The following is a 26,685-nucleotide window of genomic DNA, read 5'->3' on the forward strand; positions in this document are numbered from 1 at the left end:
AAAGGACTATTTGTTATTATTTCCTTGGGATATCAAAAATTAAATTTAAATGGTTGTCTTTGCCTAGAGCAATGTCTATATCTTGGACTGTTAAATTAGTTACTGATCTCTCAGCAACTGCAGATGTGAAAGTAAGATTAACTCTCAACAAATTAAAGTTTTGGTTGATGAAGTAAATTTGTCAAAATGCTGTTATACTGAACTAAGGAGGTCTCATTTATTTGATGAGTTTTATATACCGTCAGTCGGTGAAGCCATCATAACTGTTTACAAGATTCAAATTGAAATTCTCTTAACAATTGTGAAAACAAAAGGTATAACAGGATGCATAATAAACAAGGATTAAACGTTTAAAGTACCATATATTGTAGCAATTTTCAAAAGCCCATTTACATGTGTAAAATCTTTTGACAATTCAAACCCTATGGAGTGAATTTTCAAAGGAGTTTTGCACGTAAAAGTAACAATTTTCAAAGTCCATTTACGTACATAAAACTCAGATTTATGAACATAAATCCTTTTGAATATCTCCACATCCCATGTCATACTGAACATAGCCTATAATGTGCCAATTCCTAAAGACTATAACAAGTAATGCCGCTGTAATTTCAATTAAGCTTTAATATACTTCATCTTTTGTGAATTGTATACTCTGCATGAAGTAGCAGTTTGTACAAATTAATCTGCCATTTTTCTCAAGAATGTGTGCCATTTTCTCTTTACATAAATTTTTTTTATGGAACAATGTAATACCAAACGGCAAATTAAGCTCTTAGAATTCTTTATTTTATATAATTTTCTTTTTTTTTATTAGGATTTTTTTTTATTACATATTATGCCTGCATGCTTACAAAAATGTACATTTTTACTTAAAACTTCTTGAAACAATTTTCCTTTCTAATTCTGAAATGTCTATTGCACTGTACGAAAGTCAGATACAATGAAAGGACATGCATTGTATCAAGTGAAGCAAAAGAAAAAGTATAAAACAAAATAATCTGTGTTAGCCAATATAAAAACTGCAACATATGATATTAATTTGAAACAATACTTTGTAGAGTTTGTCATTGATTCCATCCAGTTTCCTTCATCCATTCTAAGAAAGCTGTACACTTCCATTTGCAGCCTCTCTTCTGCTTTTGCATGGCCATCTTTTTTTAAATAGTACAATATAGCGATAGTACCAGGCAAAAATTGATTACCATGCTGTCCTTTTTACATTTGCCCAGACAGAATGTTTCATTCCTTGAGCAGCCTTCACTTCATCCCATTCTAGTTTGGTGTCAGGAACCTCGTTGTCAGGCTCTGGATCTCTCCTGACTGCACCTTGAGGTGAAGCAACAACCAAGGGCAAGGCACCACACTCCTCTCGAAATTCTACCACGTGAAGTCCTTTTCTATCTGCTAGTGTTTGATGGGTTTCCTATGTAAAAAGTAAAATCCCAAAATGAGGGTTCTGTGACATTGTTAAAAAAATAATACTTTATACTTTAACTAAAGGTGTAGGCATACAAAAGATGAGAAAGTATTTTTAAAAACAATTAGTTCGTATAAAAGTTAACAGCTGTTTCATGTCAATAATGTTAAATAAGCATTTTATCTGAACAGAATTGAAAAGAATAACCTAAAAATCCCTCAATAATGCTAGTATATGTTCTTTCCTGTGTGGACCATATTTGGATATTAATGTAAGCCTATTTATTAATGATATTATTTATTAATTATTATTTAATAATTTAATAATAATAATTTAATAATTATTATTAATTATTTATTAATGATATTAATGAAACTACTACAAATTGCTACCTAGTCTATTGCCTCTGATTTGGCTTAAAACGGAAAACAATGCTTCTTAATAATTTGAAGAAAGTACCTCAACTTGAATCTTTGCCAGTAGAGCTCTGGCCAAGATCTTGTACAAAATTATTTACATTTATGCTAAAAACCTACTTAATGATTTTAATCATGTTTTCTTTAGCATTAGAAATTAAATTTGATTTTCCTTTAAACAGCAGCTAATTATTTGGATTACTTTTTTTTTGTTACCAAGCCAGATTCCTCTAGCACCATGCATCCTAGCAGAGAAACCCAACAAATATTTTTAAACATTTGGAATAACAAAGCAAATTTTTCAACTGAATGTTTAGATAACAGAACTAAAAAATCTATGCTCTGCATAAAGGGGCAGATTTTAAAACCTGCGCGCGGGCGCAGATTTGTTCGCTCAACCTGGCGTGAACAAATCTACGCCAGACTTTATAACATGTGTGCGCAGCCGCACGCATGTTATAAAATCCAGGGTCGGCGCGCGCAAGGGGGTGCACAATTGTGCAACTTGCGCGCGCTGAGCCACACAGTCTGCCTCCGTTCCCTCCGAGGCTGCTCCGAAATCTGAGTGGCCTCCGAGGGAACTTTCCTTCCGCCCCCCGCACCTTCCCCTACCTAACACCCCTCCCCTTACCTTTGTTGAAGAAGTTATGCCTGCCTCCTGGCAGGTGTAACTTACGCGTGCCGGCCAACGGCCGGCCCGCAACCCCGGGCACAGCGGCAAATGGCCACTGTGCCTGGAGGCTCAGGCCACGCCCTGCCCCTGGACCGCCCACGCCTCAGGACATATGTGAATCCCAGGGCTTGTGTGCGCTGCCGAGCCTATGCAAAATAGGCTCGGTGCACGCAGGGATTTTTTTTTTTTTTTTTTAAAGGGTTACACGCGTAACCCTTTTAAAATCCGCCCCAAAATGACAAATTGTGAAAACCTAGATTCACCTACAATATGTTGTTCTATTGCTGTGGCATTAACTATATAATTTTAGATTTAATATAGATTTTCATTGTCAGCCATTAGCTTTTTTGGAGATTCTGATCTTTCAAGATTGTGAAGGGTTACAAATAACACTGCACTGTAAAGGAGAAGAATAACTTTTTATGGTTCACTGTTACCATTGAAGATTGTTTAAAGTTGGCTTACCAATCAGCTAGTGTTTTTAGAATACACTATGTTCATAGACACAAGATTTTAAAAACACATGGTTGCTGGCTCAGGGTTCTTTGAATATGGTTATCCATATCCAGAAGTGAAGGCAGCATATCACATACTTAGATAAGAATAGACTTCACCAATGTAATTTGTCAAATTACCCTAATGTATGTGTGTGTTAATAGCAAATCTCTGGCAATAGTTGCCACAATACAATGGCATTTTTTTTGTAACTTTATTTATACATTGCGAGTACAGAGCAAAACCAGAAAACAATATACATTCTTAATAAGCATATAATTCAGAGTACTCACAACCATTTTAGAGTAATAGAAAGTAACTCAAGCATTACAAAACACAAACACGAGACAAAAACACACATCTTCCACACACCCACTGCAATGAAATACATAGATATAGATACAAAATCACCCAAACCATATAATAAATGTATATGCAGGTTATGGTCCCCAATAAGTACTGTAATATTCGGGGGCTAGGTCCTCGCCGTGATTCGGCCGCCGGACCGAGGCTTACCTCCGAGAGACCACGGAAATCACCTCGGGAATCTCAACTGGGGGAGGGACCCGAAGGTATCACCGCAGGAGAGCAGGGCTCATCTTCAGGTAGGTTTCTTTTTTAAATTTTGATTTTCTTCTTTGAATTTGGTTCTAACGCTGTGAGAGCATGCAGATAGTCCCTAACTGCTATGGAGACGGAAAATACTGAAGAGCTGCACTTCCTGCAGGGGTATATGTACTAGGGGCTGACGTCAGATTGAAATCTGATCAGTCTCCAACTGCTAACAGGAGTACACTATACCCGTTAGTCCTGAGTCCATCTGCCACACGCTAGGAAAATGAAGTTATCAAATTTGCAGATTACATATAATCATTCAGAGTTGATAAATGACAAGTGGATTGTGATAAATTGCAATAGGAGCTTGTGAGACTGGAAGACTGGGCATCCAAATGCTGTCCAGGAATTGGACTGCAATGAAAATCTTCTCTCTAGCCCATCTTTATATGGAAGGATAGTCACCTGTCACCAAGACATTCATATTTCTTTCATTATAGTTTCTTGGAAGCTTCCACAGATAGACATGGATATGAACTCTAGCAATATTTGTTAGCTGCATCTTAAATATGCAATATTTTAGAATTACAGGGACACTTTGTGTTGATAACCTTCAGTAAAAGTTGCTTGCCCTTATGACAAAATAATTCATGCCCACACAAAAAAATATAAATGTTTACAGTACCTGTTTTGTTAATCCCTGAAAAAGAGCTCTTGTGATGTTAAGCAAATTTGTGGACCCGGAAACCTTTGCATACATGTCTGTGATCCCAATCAGTTTGCAAATGGTAATAATAGCTCGATGGCAATGAAGACCATAACCTAAAAAACAATATTAACAAATGACATCAGATAAATTAGATTAAGCTTCTAATTATAGAACTAGTTCAGATTAGAATAGCTGATCAGTGCAAAAAAAAACCAAAACATATGTAGTCATATAGTATGGAATGAGAAAATAATCATCATATTTAGAACTGACATGAGCTGATTTATAGCCGTGCAACATCTAAGTAACCAAAGATGTATTCCATAAACAAAGAATGAGACAATTCTTGATGAATCAGATGTGCTGTTGACATGCTGCAATATTCAGAGCTATGCAAACTTTTAAGCCTAGGAGAATGTGTCTCTCTCTCATGTATATCTATACACATACACACGCAAAGTATATGCACACTTACACACATGCAACATTTCACATTTAACTTTTTGCACGCAGTTAAATTCTGCAGAAAATTTTAAATGCAAAAAAAACAAACAGCTGAACAATCATTTGTCTATCCTTTCTGCATAGTGTTTTCCTTTTAATATGTTCTCTCTCGTTTAATCTGTATATTTTGTTGCCTTTCCATTCATTGCCTCCAAATGACTTTTTTTTTTTTTTTAACTTTTGCTATATGCTCTTACCTTTCCCCTTCCCTAAAGCAATGTGTTTTTCTCTCCCCCTCTCCTCTTTCACTCTGCAACCTTCTCACCTTTGCTTCATTACCATTACTATTCTCCATTCTTGTTTCTTCTGAAGCCTTTTCTACTGTATCTCACCACAGCACACCTTTGGAATTTTTTTTTACTTTTTATTTATATATGTTTTAATATATAACATCCAAGTAATGCACTTGTTGGGCAACATGTGGAAAAGGAAAATAAATCAAAATAGTACAAATGCAATATAAATAATATACACATCCCATATCCTGTCAATCCACAATAACCAGTCCCAAAGCCTAAGCGAAACCTTTTATAAAAAACAGCAGACAACTAAACACTGAGAACTCTCCCCACCCCACCATATATCTAGTGTCTATCAAATGGGGGACATGGTGACTCCTGGATGGGAGATACAGAGACAGTCCCCTGGTGCCACCTCTCATTAAGAAAGGTAACCAACTGGGGAGGGTCAGAGAAAACATTTAACCTCTTTAAATTTAACAATATATTTACAAGGAAAATTAAGCCAGAACAAAAGCACCTAATTGTAACATACCAGGTTTTAACAATAAAAATATCTTCCTTTTTGCTTGGGTTGTGGATATATACATTCCTTTAACCTTTCAAAAAGAGCCTCCTTATTATGGAAAAAAAGTCTCAAAACATAATCACTGTCAGAATCAAAGCTAAAGTCACACTAAGGGTTGATGGTAAAACCCCTTCTTCCTCAGATTTTCCCAAAACTGCAGTTAAATTGAGAACATTCAGAGAGGCCGGAGATAAAGCCCCATTCTGGAGAGCATCTCACGGAGTCACCTTCATTCCCCAGCAGCAGACAGCTCAATTATCCGGCTTGCTGCATGATGTCATCAGACTGCGACAAAGATGTTTCAAACCCTACGTCCTCAGATGGCTGAAATCCAAACTGGATGGGGGGTTGGATGCTGCTCAGGAGTAAATGACCTATTGAGTTCAAGGGTAGGAGCAGTTGAACCTTTGGCCTGCACACAACCCAGCAACTGCTCCACAGAGCTACCTAGGGGATCCCAGGGCCAGAGGAGATGCTGATTCATGGGGTCCATCAGAGTTGACACTACCATACCACTTAAATAAGGTCCTTCCCCTTCCTTTTACCCATTAGGGATTAGCAAGAAATTTGTAAAAAGGAAACCAGACTTTAAATTTAATAGATGAAGGTAGCTTCTGGAGCCAAATTTCAGCACATCTTTGGAGTTTAAAAAGTCACTTTAGTTGATTTAGACAGATCAGGCAGTACTTTACCTGATAAACTAATATAAGTGCCAGAGATAGTTCTTGCCTGTTGCATCCTCCATAACATTGCTGTCTGGTATTGCCACCCTGTTGACATTAACTTGGATCTTCCCAAGGATCCCCCATGCATCCCTACACATGTCTGGGAGTCAGGTCCACAAAAGAATGACCTAATCATTGTTTTGTGGTTTTGCCTTGCAGAAACCTTCTGCCCTGCTATGTCCTACTAAAGGGCCATCTCTGGTCTCAACCAGAAAACACTCAAACCAGAACAATGACTTTAACCTTGAACCACAGGGAGGATGCAGTTAGGGTTGTCCTTGGAAAATGGGGGGGGGGGGGGGGGGGGGGGAGGGAAAAGGACCAACAGGGACAACCAGACCATGCACATACTCCTCTAAGGTCAGCCCTAGATGCAGAAGACATGTCTGAAATTTGAATTCATCACCAAGTTCATACTGTTACGAGCGTTGCAATGCGGAGGCCTTGGAAATCTGTTATGATAGGAGGCCTTCGCAGGAAATGTAAGCCCTTAGATCACCACACTGCTCAGGGAGGAGCCCCGAGAGCACAGCAAGAGGTGAGCTGATGCAAGCACGGGCGGAACAGGACCAAGCTGGAACAAAGACATGGATAACTGAAGGCTCTGAACCTCTGTCAGAACTGCATGCTTTAGGAAGTCCAACAACATAATGGTGGTCTATGAATAGTCCTCCGACCATTCCAAGCCCTTTCGGACCTGCCGCTGGGAAACGGCAATAAGCAGCAGGATGGACAGAGGACAAGAACAGACGGAGGCCTTGGAACATGGAAGGCTCAGACGAGGAACTTGGAATGTGGAGACTCAGAAGAGGAACTTGGAACTCTGAGTACTAGGAAGACTCAGACGAGGTCTTGAAAATGAGGAAGTTCAGGATCAAGGACTACGTTGAGGCTGCGAACCAGCACGCCCTACACAGCCCAACTAAGGACGGACCCACAGGGCTAGTCGCGGACCATGCTGGATGTGAGGCAGACTCCAGACGAATTCATGGAAGTTGAAGCAGGAACATGGCGAAGATTCAGAAGAAGCCTGCACTGAGATGCGCCCTACACAGCCGCCCATGGCTGGTCACAGACCACGCTGAAGCGGAGCAGGTTCAAGCAGAGTCTTAGGCATGGACAGAGCAACCACAAGGGAATCAGAGGGCCAGAATGAGATTGGAGGACCAAGACGAGACTTGGCTTCAAACAGGAAGATTCAAGAGACAGGACCAAGACGAGACTTGGCTTCGGGCAGGTGACCCTCCGGAGACTTGTGCTGTGGTCGAACAGGTGGTCTGGTGCCATGACATAGCATGCCAGAAAAGGTGACGAGAAGGAGCCAGGGGTCCAGGACATCAAGACAGGATCATCAGGAACATCTGGAACAAGCAGAACATCAGGAACATCAGGAAAACACCGAAGGAGCTGACGACAGACAAGACCAGGAACATGGAGAACACTGAACATGAAGCCATCTACACAGGTGAAGACCACGGAGGACCTGGACCGGTCACGGAGTACAGGCAACTGTGGAACCCGATCCAAAGGCTCTGAGTGACTGAAGAAAAGCCCTTATATAGAACTGGAACAGGAAAAGATCAGCTGGTTTCCGGTGGGCCGCAGGCTTTTCCTGCCTCTGGCCCTTTAAGAATGGTAAGGAGGCGCGGCCTTGTGCCTAAAGGAGGGCCAAGCAACTCAGAGGCAGGCAGCAGTGTTCCAGCCAAGGGGAGGCATCCAGCCAGCGGTACCATGCCCCAACGCAGGATCTGGTAAGTGCTGGAGGCTCCCTGCACTGAAGGCAGGCTGACTCGCGGCTCTTCTGCCTTGTAGATAAAGCTGGGAGCGGCCTCCTGGCCGCTTAGGAAGTTGGGAGCGCGGCAGCCTCCTGGCCGCTTGGGTGTCGGCAGCACGACGATCCAGGCTGTGACTGCCGTGGGATGGCTCCAGCGTTGGCGGCATCTAGGCCGCATCAGAAAGGCAGTGCAGCAAAGGTAAGTAGGTGGAGAGGTCTGCTCGCGGGATGGGCTCCGCGGGCAGGAATCGTAACACATACACTGCTAAAGCTGCAATGTAAATTGCAGCTGACAAATTCTAAGTGTCTGATAGTATACAATATGTTTACATATGTTTGTCTTTGATATCCCAGTTTTAAAACAATTTGAAAGGAGCTTATATTACTAAAAACAGCATGAAGAAACAAATAGAACATAAAAAAACCTTAACACACAAATCATAACAAAAAGGAATAAAACAAAACTTCAATAAAATTTTGTACCCCAATATCTGTCCATATACTTCAAGCACATCTAACAATTTCGGTGTAGAGACCCGAAGGTGTATAATTCTGCCTGCTGGACTAGGCCTTGCTAAGCCTGTGCCAGCATATGTCAAATATGTGCTGTGCTGTTTGCTGTAAGGAAAGCAGCTAATTGCAACAAGATGTGGGCCTAAGTCAGCGAGAAGTGAAGGACATCTTGCAGGACATGTGTGAGTGGGCCTTATGAGAACCAAAGGAGAATACAGAGACTGATAAGAGGTGATCTCGTCTTCCTACAAAGTATTGTGGGGAGATAAAAATAGCATGGAAAGTTGGATCCAAAAGAAAGGAAGGAGAACAGATGTTGGGGTGCAGGTGGTCTAGGAAAAGGAAGCCAGGTCAGAGTGACAATTTGAAATGATTAATATTTGGCAAAGGTAACTAGGAAAAATGTATATAAGCCTTACAAGATTGTGACATGGGAAAGGAGGAAATCACAAGGTGATCAGTGTTCCATACTGACCCTGTATTCTCCTTCCCAGACACTTATATTGTGATTGGCCAGTCATTTATTTCCCTTAAAAAAAAACAACATTTTACTAAATTACTAAATTCTCCGAGTCTCATGTCTGTCATAGAGGGGCAAGAACCTACAAAGGTTAGTGAGAAACAGCAGCACATCGCCTGCATAAAGGGAAATCACTCCCTTCCTAATAATTCCTAACATTCTATTTGCTTTTTTGACTGCCACAGCACACTGAGCCGACAATTTCAAAGTATTATCCACTATGATGCCCAGATCTTTTTTTTGAGTGGTAACTCCTAATATGGGACCTAACATGTGATTACAGCATGGGTTATTTTTCCCTATATACAACACCTTGCACTTATCCACATTAAATTTCATCTGCTATTTGGATGCCCAATTTTCCAGTCTCACAAGGTCCTCCTGCAATTTATCACAATCCACTTGTGATTTAATTACAATATGAAAATGTGATTAGCTCACTTGTATTCCTTTCCAGATCATTTATAAATATACTGAAAAGCACCATTCCAAGCATAGATCCCTGAGGCACTCCACTGTTCACCTTTTTCCACTGTGAAAATTGACCATTTAATCCTACTCTGTTTCCTGTCTTTTAACCAGTTTGTAATCCACGAAAGGACATTGCCTCCTATCCCATGACTCTTTTAGTTAGCTTAGAAGCCTCTCATGAGGGACTTTGTCAAACACCTTCTGAAAATCCAAATCTACCAGTTCACCTTTATCCACATGATTATTAACTCCTTAAAAAAATAAATAAATAAATAAAGGCAGATTTGTTAGACAAGACCTCCCTTGGGTAAATCCATGCTATGTTCCATGAAACCATGCCTTTCTATATGCTTTGTGATTTAGCAGAGTTGCTTACCTGTAACATGTGTTCTCACAGGACAGCAGGATGTTAGTCCTCACATATGGGTGACATCAGGATGGAGCACTTTTGTCAAAGTTTCCAGAACTTTGACTGGCACCTACTGGGCATAACCAGCATAGCACCAACCCTGCAGCCAGCAGGGGTCCCCCTTCAGTCTCATCTTATAGTAAAAAGTACATGCGAAAAATAAAATAATAAATCGTAAGCGAGCCCAACTCAGCAGGGTGGCGGGCGGGTTTTGTGAGGACTAACAGCCTGCTGTCCTGTGAGAACACCTGTTACAGGTAAGCAACTCTGCTTTCTCACAGGACAAGCAGGATGGTAGTCCTCACATATGGGTGAGTACAGAGCTGAGGATACCCGAGCAATGCACCAAATGTACCCAAAGACGTGCAACTGGCATAAGAACTGGGGTGGAATTTGGTAGAGGGCATCCTGAACCCTACCGGGTTGGCGGAAGGATGTTGGTACCTCAGTTTGCAAATAAGTTGCGTAGCACAGACTGGCCAAAGATGGAATCTTGTCTGCCAGCCTTGTTTAAACAATAATGGGCTGCGAAGGTGTGGAGAGAGCTCCAGGAAGCAGCCTTACAGATGTCAGTAAGCGGCACCGAGCATAGGTGCGCTATTGATGTTGCCATGGCCCTGACAGAGTGTGCTTTAACCCGGTCCTGAAGCGGAATGCCTGCCTGTTGGTAACAAAAGGAAATAAAGTCCGCTAACCAGGAGGAGAGAGTCTGCCTACCCACCGGTTTGCCCAATTTGATGGGATCAAAGGAAACAAACAATTGAGTGCATTTCCTCTGGGCAGCTGTAAGGTCTAGATAAAATGCTAGAGCACGTTTACAGTCGAGGGTATGCAGAGCCCGTTCTCCTGGGTTTGAGTGGGGCCTGGGAAATAAAGTGGGTAGTATAATGGATTGATTGATATGAAACTCCGATACTACCTTAGCCAAAAACTTAGGGTGAGTGGGGAGTACTACCCTGTCATGCAGAAGTTTAGTGTAAGGCGGGTAGGTGACTAAGGCCTGTAACTCACTAACTCTGCGAGCAGATGTGATCACCAAAAGAAAAATCACTTTCCAGGTGAGATGGCAGAGATCACAGGATTGGAGAGGCTCAAACGACAGTTTCATGAGCTGCCCCAAAACCAAGCTGAGGTCCCAGGAAGGGGCCCGGAGGGCGCAGTGGAGGTTTAAGGTGGAGCAAGCCCTTCAAAAAGCGTGTTACAGGGGGTTGTACTGAAATAGGTATGTCCCTGAAACCTTTATTGAAGGCGGCTACCGCACTGACATGTACCCTTATAGAAGAAGTTTGGAGACCTGACTGACAGATGCCAGAGATAGTCCAAAAACCAATCGGTGTGGAACAAATGAAGGGATCGATGGACATGGAAGTACACCATACCGTAAACCTGTTCCATTTGTAACGATAAGACTGCCTTGTGGAAGGCTTTCGTGAAGCTGCTAGGACACGGGAAACTAGCTCTGAAAGGTTAAGAGGTTGAAGTATTAACCTTTCAACATCCAGGCAGTCAGGGAGAGGGCCTGGAAGTTGGGGTGACGAAGGCAGCCATTGTTCTGAGTGATCAGATGAGGGTCCTTCCCCCAAGGAATGTGCCGGTGTACTGATAGGTCGTGGAGAATTGGAAACCAGACCTGGCATGGCCAACGAGGGGCTATGAGAATCATCAAGCCCTTGTCCCTTTACAACTTCACGAGAGCCTTCGATATAAGTGGAAGTGGAGGGTACGCATAAAGTAGACCTCAGGCCCACGAGAGGGAGAAAGCGTCTCTTGGTTGAAGGTGTTGGCTGCGAGTGAGGGAGCAGAAGTTCCCTACTTTGCGGTTGTGAACTGAAGCAAAGAGGTCTATGTGAGGGTAACCCCAACGTTGGAATATTGAGTTCGCTACAGTGGGGTTGAGGGACCACTCATGCGGTTGAAAAGTGCGACTCAGCTTGTCTGCCAACACATTGTCCACTACCGGCAAGTAAGTGACCCTGAGGTACATCGAGTGGGAAAGGGCTTCCGCCCATATCTGTGCAGCTTCCTGACACATGAGGTAGGAGCCCGTTCCCTCTTGCTTGTTGATGTACCACATGGCTACCTGGTTGTCTGTTTGAATCAGGATGACCTGGTTGGAAAGGTGATCCTGAAAAGCTCTGAGAGCAAATCTGATTGCATGAAGCTCCAGGAAATGTATTTGGTGTTTGGCTTCCTCTGGAGACCAAATGCCCTGAGTCTGCAGGTTTGCAACATGTGCACCCCAGCCAAGGTTGGAGGCATCTGTTGTCAAAGTTATTTGAGGTTCTGGAGCCTGAAACGGAAGGCCTTGAAGCAGATTGGATTGGTTTATCCACCAAGCCAGCGATAAGCGGAGCTGGTTGATGATGTGGACAATGGTGGACATTGCAATAGATTCAGTCTTCTCAGCCAATTTTAGAGTCCACTGCATTACTCTTATGGCCAGGTGGGCCATGGGAGTGACATGCACTGAGGCGGCCATATGACCCAGTAAGATCAGAATGTGACGTGCAGTTGAGTGTTGTTGAGACTGCAGTCGATGGGCCAGAGAGGTGAGAGTGAAAGCTCGATCCTGAGGTAGGAAGGCTTTCACTTTTAAAGAGTCGAAGTCGGCCCCTATGAACGATAGGGTTTAAGAGGGAACTAGCCTGGATTTTGGATAGTTTATGAGAAACCCTAGGGAGATCAGGGTATGGCACGTGAGACATAGAGACATCAGTGCAGCTTGCTGAGTAGGAGCCCTGGTCAACCAATCGTCGAGATAGAGGTAGACGTGGACACTGACTCCTGAGAAAGGCAACTACCACTCAAGGCACTTGGTGAAGACTCGTGGGGCAGATGCTAGGCCGAATGGTAACACTCGAAATTGGAAGTGTTTTGGGCCTACTAGGAACCGCAGGAATCTGTGATGTGACGGAGTAATGGAAATGTGTGTGTAGGCGTCCTGGAGGTCTAGAGAGCAGAGCCAGTCTTCCCTTTGGAGAAGGGGAAGAAGAGAACCCAAGGTCACCATCTTGAACTTTTCTCTTTGTAGGTATTTGTTTAAGGTGCGAAGATCCAGTATTGGGCGAACACCACCTAACATTTTTGGTATCAGGAAATACCAGGAATAGAAACCCTGCCCCTGTTGGGAGAAGGGCACTGGTTCTATTGCTCGGGACTGGAGGAGGAGGGAGACCTCCTGTTCTAGGAGCGATGAGGGGGTCGAATGTTCCCCACATCAGCCGAGGTGGGGAATCCGGTGGAACAGAGAGAAAGCTGAGGTAGCAACCTTGGGTTATTAAAGCGAGTACTCACTGATCCGTGGTGATTGTGTGCCATGGTTTGGAGAAGTATACATACATACACCAAAGAGAAATGTGAAAAACATATAACAAAGACTGTATAATATAGTAGAACAATATTTATTATTCAACCAACCCTATAAACATCTACACCCTTAAAAATGTAAACTCACAATCACTCAACCATTCATACACGTTAAAAGCAATCCACTAATGACACAATATGTTTCTTACAATACATCACATCAAAGTGCAAATACAATATTTCACAAATAGTTCCCTGGTAGAAATCAAGAAGCGGTGGATATTTGTGAACAGCGTAGTGTGAGTGCATGAAATCAGCACCACACTTATTACAAATTGTTGGAGATTATAAAACATATAACAAACGATTTGTATTTAAATATATTGGAAACTCTATGAAGAAAAGTGTTTCTCAATTGAAAATTTGTGAAATATTGTATTTGCACTTTAATGTGATGTATTGTAATAATAAATATTGTTGTACTATATTATACATTCTTTGTTATATGTTTTTCACATTTCTCTTTGGTGTATGTATGTATAATTGAATAGTAGAGAAGGTGTTTTTTTAAGATTCCCTATGTATTTGTTTGCCATGGTTTGGAGAAGTGGCACAACCGGCCTCCAACGGGAATAGTCTGAAGTGGAGGCTGGGTATTGCTCTCTAGGAAGGAGTCAAAAAGCCAGACGCTGGACCTGGCTGGGAGCTGGCTGTGACTTCTGTACTCGAGGTTGCTTGGATTGGCCTTTTGGTTACACTTAGAAGCTTGAGTCCTTTGCCGGTAGAATTGTCTCTTGGAGTCTCTTCATGAGAGGCTTCTATGAATACTAAAAAGTCATGGGATAGGAGGTGATGTCCTTTCGTGGATTACAAAACTGGTTAAAAGACAGGAAACAGAGTGTAGGATTAAATAGTAAATTTTCTCGTGGAAAAGGGGTAAACAGTGGAGTGCCTCAGGGATCTGTACTTGGACCAGGGCTTTTCAAAATTTTATATATATATATATATATATATATATATATATATATATATATATATATATATATATATATAAAATGATCTGGAAAGGAATACTAGTGAGGTTATCAAATTTGAGGACGATACAAAATTATTCAGAGTAGTTAAATCACAAGCGGATTTATTTATTTATTTTAACATTTTTATATACCAATAGCCGTTTGCACATCGTACCGGTTTACAAAGAACAGGAGGAAGGCCACAGGAAATAGGCACAACCTTTACATGGAACGCATAAAAGTAACAAATAAATGCCTAAAAGAACATAGAGTAAATAAATGATATAGATTAATATTAAGGTATTGAAGGAATATAATAACAAGATATTTAATGTCATATTTCTATATCAAAAAATGTAAGGGTAGGAGAGTATAGAACAGTATGAGAATAACAAATGCTAGAAAATAAAACTGAATCACAACGGTAGACGGAATACATTAAATAAAAGGACAGATGCTGGGCAAGGGGAAAGAGGGGAGGAAGGATGTTTAAATCAGAAATTGTGAGCATGGAGGAGGGGAGAGGAGGGGTTGGGAGGTAGACGTATGTACAAAAGGGGGAGGAATATTATGCTACGTTTAGTCTGGGGATATAAAAGGGGAAGTGCATTAAAGAGACATAAGCGTAGATTAATGGGGGGTTATAAGTAGAAACTGTTTAGGTGAAGACCTGTTGAAACAGCCATGTTTTTAGATTTTTTTTAATTTGGGTGTGAATTTGGATTGTGATACATTACAGGAGGACCTTGCAAGACTGGAAGATTGGGCATCCAAATGGCAGATGAAATTTAATGTGGACAAGTGCAAGGTGTTGCATATAGGGAAAAATAACCCTTGCTGTAGTTACACAATGTTAGGTTCTATATTAGGAGCTACCACCCAGGAAAAAGATCTAGGCATCATAGTGGATAATACTTTAAAATCGTCGGCTCAGTGTGCTGCAGCAGTCAAAAAAGCAAACAGAATGTTAGGAATTATTAGGAAGGGAATGGTTAATAAAATGGAAAATGTCAATGCCTCTATCGCTCCATGGTGAGACCGCACCTTGAATACTGTGTACAATTCTGGTCGCCGCATCTCAAAAAAGATATAGTTGTGATGGAGAAGGTACAGAGAAGGGCAACCAAAATGATAAAGGGGATGGAACAGCTCCCCTATGAGGAAAGGCTGAAGAGGTTAGGGCTGTTCAGCTTGGAGAAGAGGCAGCTGAGGGGGGATATGATAGAGGTCTTTAAGATCAAGAGAGGTCTTGAACGAGTAGATGTGAATCAGTTATTTACACTTTCGAATAATAGAAGAACTAGGAGGCATTCCATGAAGTTAGCAAGTAGCACATTTAAGGCTAATCGGAGAAAAATCTTTCACTCAATGCACAATTAAGCTCTGGAATTTGTTGCCAGAGGATGTGGTTAGTGCAGTTAGTGTAGCTGGGTTCAAAAAAGGTTTGGATAAGTTCTTGGAGGAGAAGTCCATTAACGGCTATTAATCGTTTACTTAGGGAATAGCCACTGCTATTAATTGCATCAGTAGCTTGGGATCTTCTTAGTGTTTGGGTAATTGCCAGGTTCTTATGCCTGGTTTGGCCTCTGTTGGAAACAGGATGCTGGGCTTGAGGGACCCTTGGTCTTACCCAGCATGGCAGTTTCTTATGTTCTTATGAAGAGAGATCAGAAGGCAGTAAGGAGAGCTGGCGCAGAGTCTCTTGGTGGTCCTTGAGCTGCGCCACTGCTTCTTGAATCTTTTCTCCGAAAAGATTATCCCCAGCACAGGGCAAGTCAGCTAACCTGTCCTGTACGTCTGGTCTGAGGTCTGAAGACTTTAGCCAGGCCCATCTCCTTGTACTAATTCCTGCCGCCGAAACTCTGGAGGCGGTGTCGAAGATGTCATATGCCGAACGTACTTCATGTTTGGCAGCATCTAGACCCTTTTGTGCTAGGGTACGAAGTTGGTCCTGGAATTACTGAGGTAAGGCTTCAGCAAATTCCTGAATCTTCGTAAACAGGGCCCTATTGTACTGGCTCATGTATAATTGATAGGAAGCAATACGAGAGATGAGCATTGACTCATGAAATACTCGTCTTCCAAATGCATCCAGAAATTTCTGTTCCTTTCCTGGGGGAATGGAAGAGTGGGGTTTGGAGCGTCGGGCCCTCTTCTGGGCCGACTCCACAACTACTGAATGATGATCTAGTTGAGCTCTCTGGAAGCCAGGGGCTGGCCGAACTAGGTAGGTGGCATCTGCCTTACGGTCAACAGGTGCCACAGAGCCAGGGTGCTCCCAATTTCTCTTTAAAAGGTCCAAAAGGATGTCATGAATAGGGATAGACATGATTTCCTTAGGAGCATCGAGAAATTGGAGAAGTAACATCTGATGCTTAGAGTCCTCTTCAATCTGAAGCTGGAATGGAACTATTTCAGACATTTCTTTAACAAAGTTGATAAAGGACAAGTCCTCTGGAGGAGAATGCTTCCTTTCATCAGGAGGAGAGGGCTGTGAAGGCAGATCGTCTGAATCCTGGGACGAATCATCGGTCCAGGGATTGTGTGGCTCATCACCAGCTCCCATATGTTCATCAGAATGGAGTAATTGTGTTATTCCGGAAAGTCTGGGCCTAGGCATCGATGGCTTGGAAGTGGGACTGAAGGCATCGATGTACGTGTCGGTGGTAGCACTCCGGAGGGCGGAATGGAGTTCGGTGATTCTTCTTCTTCAATGACAAGGGTATCGGTGAGGAAGGAATAGAGGCCATCGGTTCTCTCGGATGCACTGGTGGAAGGGCACAGATTAACTTGTCCATGCTTACCAACAGAGGTGCAAGCGCCATGAGTATCTGATCGGTGGCTGGCTCGGGAACCGGCATCGATGGAGGTTTGAACCCGAGTGCTTTTCCGATGGCCTCTTGGATCAACTGATCCAATTCCTCACAGAATCCTGGGACATGGATACCCGGTTCCAGAGTAGGAGGCAGCACTGGCGTAGCCGGAGGGTCCACCGGTGAAGGTGGAATCGTGGATCCCGGCACCTGTCCAGTTGGGAACACCTTGGTGACCCAGAGACAGAAGAGGATAGGGCCTTTTCTGTTCGGGACTTCTTTGTCGGTGGCTCAGATTATTTCGATGCAGAGGGCTTGCCTGTATCGGTGGCCTGAGCTTTACGGTGGTGGTGTCTGTTTTTCTTGATGTTCCTCTCGGTCTTTCTCCTGAGGAGGAACAGAGGGGGTAGACACCCGCGGAGTCGAAGCTGGTCAGGCAGCAGCGGTTTCCCGGTGCTGGCGCGAAGTAGACAATACTGGTTCAGACGTCGTCGAAGCTAATCGATGGCATTGGGGTTTTTGGCCGAAAGAGAAGTCCCATCTTCTCCAGCCTAGCCTTGCGACCCTTTGGTGTCATTTGGGCAGATTTGGTGCAAGTAAGGACATCATGGTCGGACCCCAAACACATCACACAGACCGTGTGAGGGTCAGTGATGGACATCGTTCGAGTGCAGTCAGGGCACCAACGGAAACCCGACTCCATGGCCTTGACAAAATTTAGCTGCGGTGCGGTCGATGGCCGGTAGGCCGCGAGAGAAAAACTCGACGGGAATCGACCGCAAGCAGGTAAAAAAAAAACAACTTACCGTTCCAACAGCGGAGCAAAGATATCGATAAGGGGACCCTGTGGGGTGAAAGTTTTTTGAATTTTTTGAAGAAGTTCCGTGAAGAAAAATTCCTGTCAGAATCTCTGAAGAGCTCCTTAACCCGCGTGGCTACTGCTGCATGGAAAAAAGAAGACTGAAGGGGGACCCCTGCTGGCTGCAGGGTTGGTCCCCAGTAGGTGCCTGTCAAAGTTCTGGAAACTTTGACAAAAGTGTTCCGTGTTTGTGCTCCATCCTGATGATGTCACCCATATGTGAGGACTACCATCCTGCTTGTCCTGTGAGAATGATCTTCACAATTGTTTCCATTATTTTTCCCGGCACTGAAGTCAAGCTCACCAGTCTAGAATTTCTCGGATCACCCCTGGAGCCCCTTTTAAATATTGGTGTTACATTGGCCACCCTCCGGGCTTCAAGTACAATGGATGATTTTAATGAAAGGTTACAAATTTTAACTAATAGATTTTAAATTTCACTGAAAAGGACCAAATCGGGAACAGCCCTGCCGATCTGAGGTCTGGCAAGGGTGGTTTTATCATATGAATCTCGGATTCACGATTTTAGGTACAGGACTCCTGGGGTCTGACCCGGTGTGCTTGGCCTATCTGGCCAGACCTTGAGGGGAGGTAGCTTAGGCCAGGGACAGCTGTTGGGCGCCCGGCCATGTCTCCTACACACCCGATGCCAAGGATGTGCTAGGGGCACACAATTTTCTCTAGTGCATCCTTTTCAGCGCGGCAAGTCATTTAAATATTAGATCAGGCGCCCAGGGGAAGTAGTTGGGTGCGCCTTAGGAAAGCGGGTGGACCACACTGAGCACCTGTTTTCTACGTGCTGATATTACATCGGCCTGTTTGTGCATACCTTTCTTTTATTTGCACTAGTGTGTCATCAGAGCGTTATTGTCTCACTTGTTAATGTTTCCAACATTTATTTATTTATTTATTTATTTATTTAATGGTTTTTCTATACCGCCGCTCATCAAAGATATCACGTCGGTGTACAAGGAACAAAAATACGCAATTGCGTGTACATATAACAGGATAATAGTAGATGAAATCTAAATTACATTAAACAATATAAAACAGTAACAAGAACGAATTATTTAGCTAATAAAAAGATAATGTAAAACAATATAATATAGATAACTATAGCAGCATAACTTAATCTAACATCAAAAAGTAATCTAAGGGGGAAAGGGGGAGGGGAGATAAATGAAAAGGGGGAGGGGAGATAAATGAGATGGGGAGGGAAAGGAAGGGTCAGAAAAAAGGAGGGTCAGGAAGGAATGGGTTATATACAAATATATAAACATGTACAAACGAAAACGCAGTACAATTAAATATTCACTTCTGAGGAAACTTCCGGATCACAACCTTCTACCTGAAGCAGAGTATATGACTCCTGAAATGCTGCAGCATCGGAGAACAATGTTTGTCTTTACAAAATGAAAATTAGTTCTTACCTGATAATTTTCGTTCCTGTAGTACCACGGATCAGTCCAGACACCTGGGTTGTGACTCCGCACCAGCAGATGGAGACAGAGCAAAACTCGACGGGCTCCCTACATATAGTAAGGTGCCACCCACAGCCCCTCAGTCGAACGGAATGTCAAAGCAAAAAATGCCCGACTAACTAACTATGAACTCCATTAACATAAGCCAATTCAGAACACACCCCTGGCTGGAAAACAGAAAAAACATCCAGAACCAGAGGCAAGCGGCCATATGTCAACTACGAAAAACAAATGCAGTATTCGCAACGACCATCAAAAACGAGCGGACTCTCCCTCTCTTCAGAACAAATAGAACAGACGGGCGGGAGCCTGGACTGATCCGTGGTACTACAGGAACGAAAATTATCAAGTAAGAACTAATTTTCATTTCCCTGTACGTACCCGGATCAGTCCAGACACCTGGGATGTACCAGAGCTAATTACCGAGGGTGGGAAGCAGAGAGTCCCGCTCGGAGAACACTCGCCCCAAAACCTTGAGACTCGGCCGCCTGGACATCAAGTCTGTAATGCCTAGTAAAAGTGTGCAACGGTCTTCCAGGTCGCTGCCCTACAGATCTCCTGCGTGGACACCTGAGAAAACTCCGCCCAGGATGTGGCTTGCGCCCGAGTCGAGTGAGCTCGAAGCCCGTTAGGCGCCACCTTGCCCTGCAGAAGATACGCCAAACAAATTGCCTCCTTGAGCCAACGCGCAATTGTGGCCCGGGAAGCCGCAGACCCCCTGCGAGAACCGGAACAGAGAACAAACAGGTGGTCTGTGACCCGGAAAGGATTTGTAACTTCCAGATAACGAATGAGCATTCTGCGAACATCAAGTTTCCGTAGCTCTTGCGACCCCTTAGACGTCCGATCCATGGTTGAAAACCCCGGGAGGTCCACAGACTGATTCAGGTGAAAAGCGGAAACTATCTTGGGTAAAAAAGACGGAACGGTCCGTAGAGAAACTCTGGCCTCCGAAAACCGCAAAAATGGCTCCCTACAAGACAGCGCCTGTAGCTCCGAGACTCGACGAGCGGACGTAATCGCGACCAGAAACACCGTCTTCAAGGTAAGATCCTTCAGAGTCGCCCTCTTGAGAGGCTCAAACGGGGCTCCACAGAGGGCGGTCAACACGCAATTTAAATTCCATGACGGACAAGGATTCCGGATCGGGGGACGTAAATGTTTGGCCCCCCGAAGAAAACAGACCACATCTAGATGGCAAGCCAATGACAAACCCCGGACCTTTCCTCGAAGACAGCCAAGCGCGGCTATGTGGACCTTTAGGGTACTCCAAGACAGCCCTTTTGAGAGACCTTCTTGAAGGAAAGCGAGAACCGACGGCACAGCCGGGCGTACAGGATCTACCTTGTGAGTACGACACCACTCCTCGAACACCGTCCAGACCCGCATGTAGGTTAGGGACGTGGACTGCTTCCTAGCTCTCAAAAGAGTAGCAATCACTGCGTCAGAGTACCCCTTAGTTCTCAAGCGTGCCCTTTCAAACACCAGGCTGCGAGACAAAAGTGATCCGCATCCTCTAAACAGACGGGCCCTTGCCGAAGGATTGTCGCGTCTCCGTGAAACCGAAGCGGAGCCTCCGCCGCCAGCTGAACGAGGTCCGCAAACCACGGACGCCGCGGCCATTCCGGCGCCACCAAGATCACCTCCCCCGAATGTAGCTCGATTCGACGTAGAACCTTGCCTATGAGAGGCCACCGGGGAAATACATACAGCAACACGTCCGTGGGCCAGGGAAGCACCAGCGCATCGACTCCTTCTGCGCCGCGCTCCCTCCGACGGCTGAAGAACCGCGGTGCCTTTGAGTTTTGAGCGGTGGCCATCAGATCCAGGTGTGGCTGCCCCCCCACCTGGCACAGATGAGACGATACGCCACCTCCGGCAACTCCCATTCTCCGGGATCCAACCGATGGCGGCTGAGGAAGTCCGCCTGGACGTTGTCCACCCCGGCGATGTGAGACGCCGCTAGACTGCCGAGGTGTTGCTCCGCCCAGGCCATCAACCTTCCCGCCTCCTCCGCTACCTGCTGACTCCTTGTTCCACCCTGTCGATTGATGTACGGCACTGTGGTCGCGTTGTCCGACAGAACACGGACCGCCCGGCCCCGAATCCACGGAAGAAACGCTTGCAACGCCAACGCTACCGCCCTTGTCTCTAGGCGGTTGATGGACCACTGTGACTGCTGGCTCGACCACCGACCCTGTACCGAGCGGCCTCCACAGACCGCTCCCCAACCAAAAAGACTGGCGTCCGTCGTCACCACCGTCCAAGTGGGCATGAGCAGAGACACCCCGCACGTCAGATGGTCGGGAGAGAGCCACCACTGCAGGCTGGCCCTGGCATGGGCCGTGAGAGGCAACGGAAGATGAAACTCTTCGGAAACAGGCTTCCAGCGGGAAAGTAACGCTGATTGTAACGGCCGCAGATGAGCGAATGCCCAGGGGACCAAGGCGAGGGTCGACGCCATGGATCCCAAAACCATCAGATAATCGCAGACCAGCGGGCACCGCATGGACAAGATGTGTCGCACCTGTCGTTGGAGCTTGACCACTCTCTCCTGAGTCAGAGACACCCTGGCCCTCTCGGTGTCGAACAGGGCTCCCAGGTACTCTAACCTCTGCGTAGGCTGTAGATGACTCTTGGAAAGGTTGACTACCCAGCCGAGAGATCGTAAGAGCTGTAGGACCCTTGCAATTGCCTGCCGACACTCGCCCTCTGACTTGGCCCGGATGAGCCAATCGTCCAGGTAAGGGTGCACCAGAAACCCTTCCCTCCTGAGCTGGGCAGCCACCACCACCATAACCTTGGTGAAGGTGCGTGGAGCCGTTGCGAGCCCGAAGGGAAGAGCCCTGAACTGATAATGTCTTCCCAGAATGCAAAACCCTCAAGTACCGGTGAAAAGCCGGCTGAATCCCGATGTGAAGGTACGCCTCCGTAAGGTCCAGAGAAGCAAGGAACTCGCCCGGACGGACCGCGGCTACTACCGAGCGGATCGTTTCCATCTTGAACCGCGGCACGGGCAGGCACCGGTTGACGCCTTTTAGGTCGAGAATGGGCCGGAACGCTCCGTCCTTCTTTGGGACCACGAAATAGATGGAGTACCTTCCCTCGCCCCGCTGACGCGGCGGAACAGGTGTAATGGCGCCCAGGTCTTCCAAACGCCGAAGGGTGGTCCTGACAGCGGCGCGCTTGACGATGGCCTTGCAGGGAGAGACGAGGAACTTGTCCAACGGTTGCCGAACAAAATCTAACGCGCAACCGTCTTTTATCAGTGTGAGGACCCACTGGTCTGAAGTTATTTTGGTCCACTCCTCGTAAAACAATGTGAGCCTCGCTCCGACGTACGGTACGAGGTCTGGAGGCTGTAACGAGGAATGGACCCTTCTCGTTTCATTGGGCCGCCTTGGGCCTTGAGCCAGACGAGGGTCCACCAGTTCTGTTGAACTTCTTCCCTCGAAAGGACTGAGACCAGGAGGAAGATCTAGCAGAGCCCGATCGGTAAGCCTGGGCCGACCCCGTCGACCTCTGTGGCCTCTGTCGTCGGTTGGTCCGGAACCTGTTTCTAGAGGAAAAAGATGACCGAGGTCTGGGTCTATCCTCTGGTAGCTTGAACGCCTTGTTCTCGCTCAGGAACTGCATCAGATCGTCCAACTGCTTACCAAACAGAAGTTTCCCCTTAAAAGGCAAAGACACCAGGTGGGCCTTGGACGCCCCATCCGCAGCCCAGTTACGGAGCCAAAGGAGACGACGAGCTGAGACCGCTGACACCATTGCCCTGGCCGAGGTTCTCAGTAAATTGTGCATCGCATCTGCGCTGTAAGCAATCACCGCTTCCAAGTTATCCGCCTGAGATGCCTCCCCCTCGGAGAGGCCGGCATTCGCTTGGAGCGTTTGGGCCCAACGAAGCCCAGCGCGCAGCGCAAAATTACTGCATATAGCCGCTCGCACTCCCAGCGCGGACACTTCGAAGACCTTCTTTAATTGCACCTCCAGCTTCCTGTCCTGGATATCTCTAAGCGCCGTCGCGCCCGTGACTGGAATGGTGGACCTCTTCGTCACTGACGACACCGCTGCGTCCACCCGCAGGAGACGCAGCAGCTCCAGAACGTCCTCTGGGAGGGGATACAACTTGTCCATGGCCTTACTTACCTTCAGCCCCAGTTCCGGAGCATCCCATTCCCGGAACAAGATGTCGGAGGCCGAGAAGTGAAAAGGAAAAGCTACGTTAGGACCCGCCAGGTCCAATAACACCGGAACCATCTTGGCCCCCTGACGGGACTCCACCGGTGGAGCTTCCACCCCAAGCTCATCTAGTATAGCTGGGATAAGGGGAGAGAGCTCTTCCCTACGAAACAGGCGGACGGACTTTAGGGTCATCTCCCTCCGACGCCTGCGGCCCCTTGCCGGCTCCCGGCTGGGCTGGCCCCTCATCCTCGGGCCCTTCCGGGCCTTCTGGGGCTCCTGAAGCCGCTTCTGCCTCAGAAGAAGCGGTGGAAACAGAGACCGATTCCTGCGGGTCGCCCCGCGACGGCCTCTTCTCCCGCGGTGTACCCCGGGCCTCCCGGATCTCTTCCGGGGCTGGGAGCGCCCCTCCCTGCCCCTTGAAGCCTTCCCAGATCTTTGTTTAGCTTTCTTGTATTTCGCCAACTTTTGGAGCAACAACGTGAAATCTTCCGAAAAAGACCCCTCCGATCCCGAGGAGTCCTCCGCAGCACTCCGGCTCCCTGAGCCACGGGACCTCGGGGCCTCTCCCCCCGAATTCCGGGCCTGCGGCGACAGCAAGGGAGGCTGGGCGCCATCTTGGATCGCCCTCCTCGTGGCCTCCCTCACTGAAGTTAAAATGGCTTCCGTTCCCGCGCTAAGCGGGAACGGGTCAAAAACCACGGCCTCCAACGTTGCAACGCGCGGCGGCGAGCGGGCATCCCGCGATCGACCCCCCCGGGCGACCTCAGACGACCCCTCGCCCCCCCCCCCGAGACACAGTTAGAACATACCCCGTCCCGGGAAACCTGTGCGGAGCCGCAAGCGCGGCAGGCCGTCCCCCCTCGGCATCGCAGTCGGCGCAACGATCAGCGAAGGCAAGAAAAAAACAAAGGAACCCCTAAACAGGTAACCCCCTCCACCGGCGAAGCGCCCCGACGACGAAAAGAGAGAGAGAGCCGGCGCCGTGAAGAAAACAGAGCCGCGAACACTGCAGATTTAATTTTTTTTTTTTTTTTTTACTTAGCCGCTGGCTGAGGTCCTGCAGTCTTCTGCTCCAGCGGGGGTGAGTGAACCGGGCTCCCCGGTGTCACCCCCGACGCTGCTGCCCGTACTGCCCGGGTCCTCGACCCGCAGCAGCGGCCTCGACCTGGAGGGGAAGGTCCTCTCAGGACCTTCCAACCCTCCTGGGAGGCTCCCCCGACGGGAGACTTCTCTTCCTGCTTCCTCAGCTTTTCCTTGAAATCTGATCAATCTTCTTTTCTTTCTTTTTTTTTTAAACTGCACTAATAACCTTATAATTATCCCTGACTGACTATTTCAAGCAACAAAACCCCCAGGGATCCCAGAGACTGTGGGTGGACCTGCCCCATCTGCTGGAGACAGAGAAAGACTGAGGGGCTGTGGGTGGCACCTTACTATATGTAGGGAGCCCGTCGAGTTTTGCTCTGTCTCCATCTGCTGGTGCGGAGTCACAACCCAGGTGTCTGGACTGATCCGGGTACGTACAGGGAACATTAAGGCTTAGCGTTGAGGACTTTTCCCTTGAAGTTCAATCACTATTCACATGGCTTCCATTATTTGTGGACTTGTGTGGTTGTTCTAGATTAGTGATATTTAGTTCATAAATATCTATCTGAAGTAGGAAGTTTTTTCTGCATATCTCTAAAAAAAAATTTTTTTTTAAAGTCACAGGCATTTATTTATTTATTTTTATATACCGGTGTTCAGTTTTATATATCACATCGGTTTACATTTAAACAAAATTTGCAGGAACTCATGCGTTACTTTGTCAAATACATTATTATACATATTGTCACCTGCACTTCAAAATTGTTATGAAAAATGACACTTGAGATGAGCCATTTCCTTTGAATGACTGATGATTAGACAAGTTCATTAAGACAGTCATTCAAAACTAATAATGCAGTCCTTTAACATATTTATGATGGTCATGTTCCGCAGGCTCGTTACAACAGCACTTTGAAGGCATGCTCAGTTTGGCTGCTACAAGTACAAGAAAAGAGCTGGGAACAGAATGAGAATTGGTAGGAATCTTGAGTGAGAGTACTGGGAAGCTTGCTATTTGGAGCAGAAGCTGCTAGCAGAGATGCACTGGCATTTAAGTGCTTTTCCTGCACCAATTCCTTCAGTTGTTATGAGTGCAGATTGGGGAGAATTTCTTACTGCAGTCACAGAAAAAAATGGGCAAAGGAAAGTAGTAAGGCACAAGGCATTGACACCATGTTAATGGCTGGCTTCATGCATAGGGCCCAGGTCTTTTTTTGCAAAACTGATGTTTTTTGCATGAAGCCATAATTATGCAGAAAAGGACACCTTTTTTCTTGGTTTCCCCCAACATTTTTTTTTAAATCTTACAGAAGAGAACACTTTGATCGCTGTATTAACTTGCTGCCCAAGATAAAATGCCAGTAACTGGGTAATACTAATGCTAAGTACTAAGCTTTCAAAGCCAATGTTTAATCTACTTGAACATATATACACCCAAGAGAACCAGTGCAGTTTCACTATGGAATGTTCACTTGGTCATGAATGCAAGTCTTCATCAGACCGTAAGTGCAAATCACAAATCTCTTTTGGTATACAGATTACAAAAACCCAAACCTTTAATAGAAATCATTAGGTTTTGATTAATTGTAGGGCTGCTTAGACAGTGCTGGATAACAATTAGTTGCGGCTTCACTGAAATTAAAATGGAACGTTATAAAGTAGTGTTGCTGCCTACAGCTGTATGTGGCATATTAAAGGGAACTAGTTGAAAACAAAATAGTTAATTTGGACATAAAATATATTTCTCCACAGATTTTGCTGTTAAGTGCAATAACGGACTCTGGGCATGTAATAAAGGACTTCAGTACACTTTGTAGGTGAAGGTACTGTACTCAGCTTTTGGCTTTATGCCTCAGTGCATACAGAGTTTGCACCACATTCTTTGAACATTGTGACATGCATTATTGTCTACTAAATTTTTGCATGCAGAAACAATCATGATCAGTTTCTATAT

The 26,685-nt window shown here is 45.6% G+C and overlaps 1 protein-coding gene across 2 annotated transcripts in view; it reads right to left on the reverse strand.

The window, feature by feature from the left end:
- Positions 1-238: 238 nt before the first annotated feature.
- The window catches only part of MRPS5 (mitochondrial ribosomal protein S5), a 123,319-nt gene continuing 96,872 nt past the window's right edge, over positions 239-26,685 (reverse strand). Inside the window, exons 11-12 of one of the 2 annotated variants that reach the window (XM_029594337.1) lie at positions 4,242-4,378; positions 239-1,423 (exon numbers count right to left, since the gene is read on the reverse strand). In XM_029594337.1, coding sequence (XP_029450197.1) covers positions 1,199-1,423; positions 4,242-4,378 — 362 coding nt within the window. In that variant the 3' untranslated portion in view covers positions 239-1,198. The remainder of the gene's footprint in view (positions 1,424-4,241; positions 4,379-26,685) is intronic. The other variant, XM_029594338.1, reaches the window with a different exon arrangement.

This window comes from Rhinatrema bivittatum, chromosome 3 (assembly GCF_901001135.1).
Source record: "Rhinatrema bivittatum chromosome 3, aRhiBiv1.1, whole genome shotgun sequence".
NCBI classification, from domain to species: Eukaryota; Metazoa; Chordata; class Amphibia; order Gymnophiona; family Rhinatrematidae; genus Rhinatrema; species Rhinatrema bivittatum.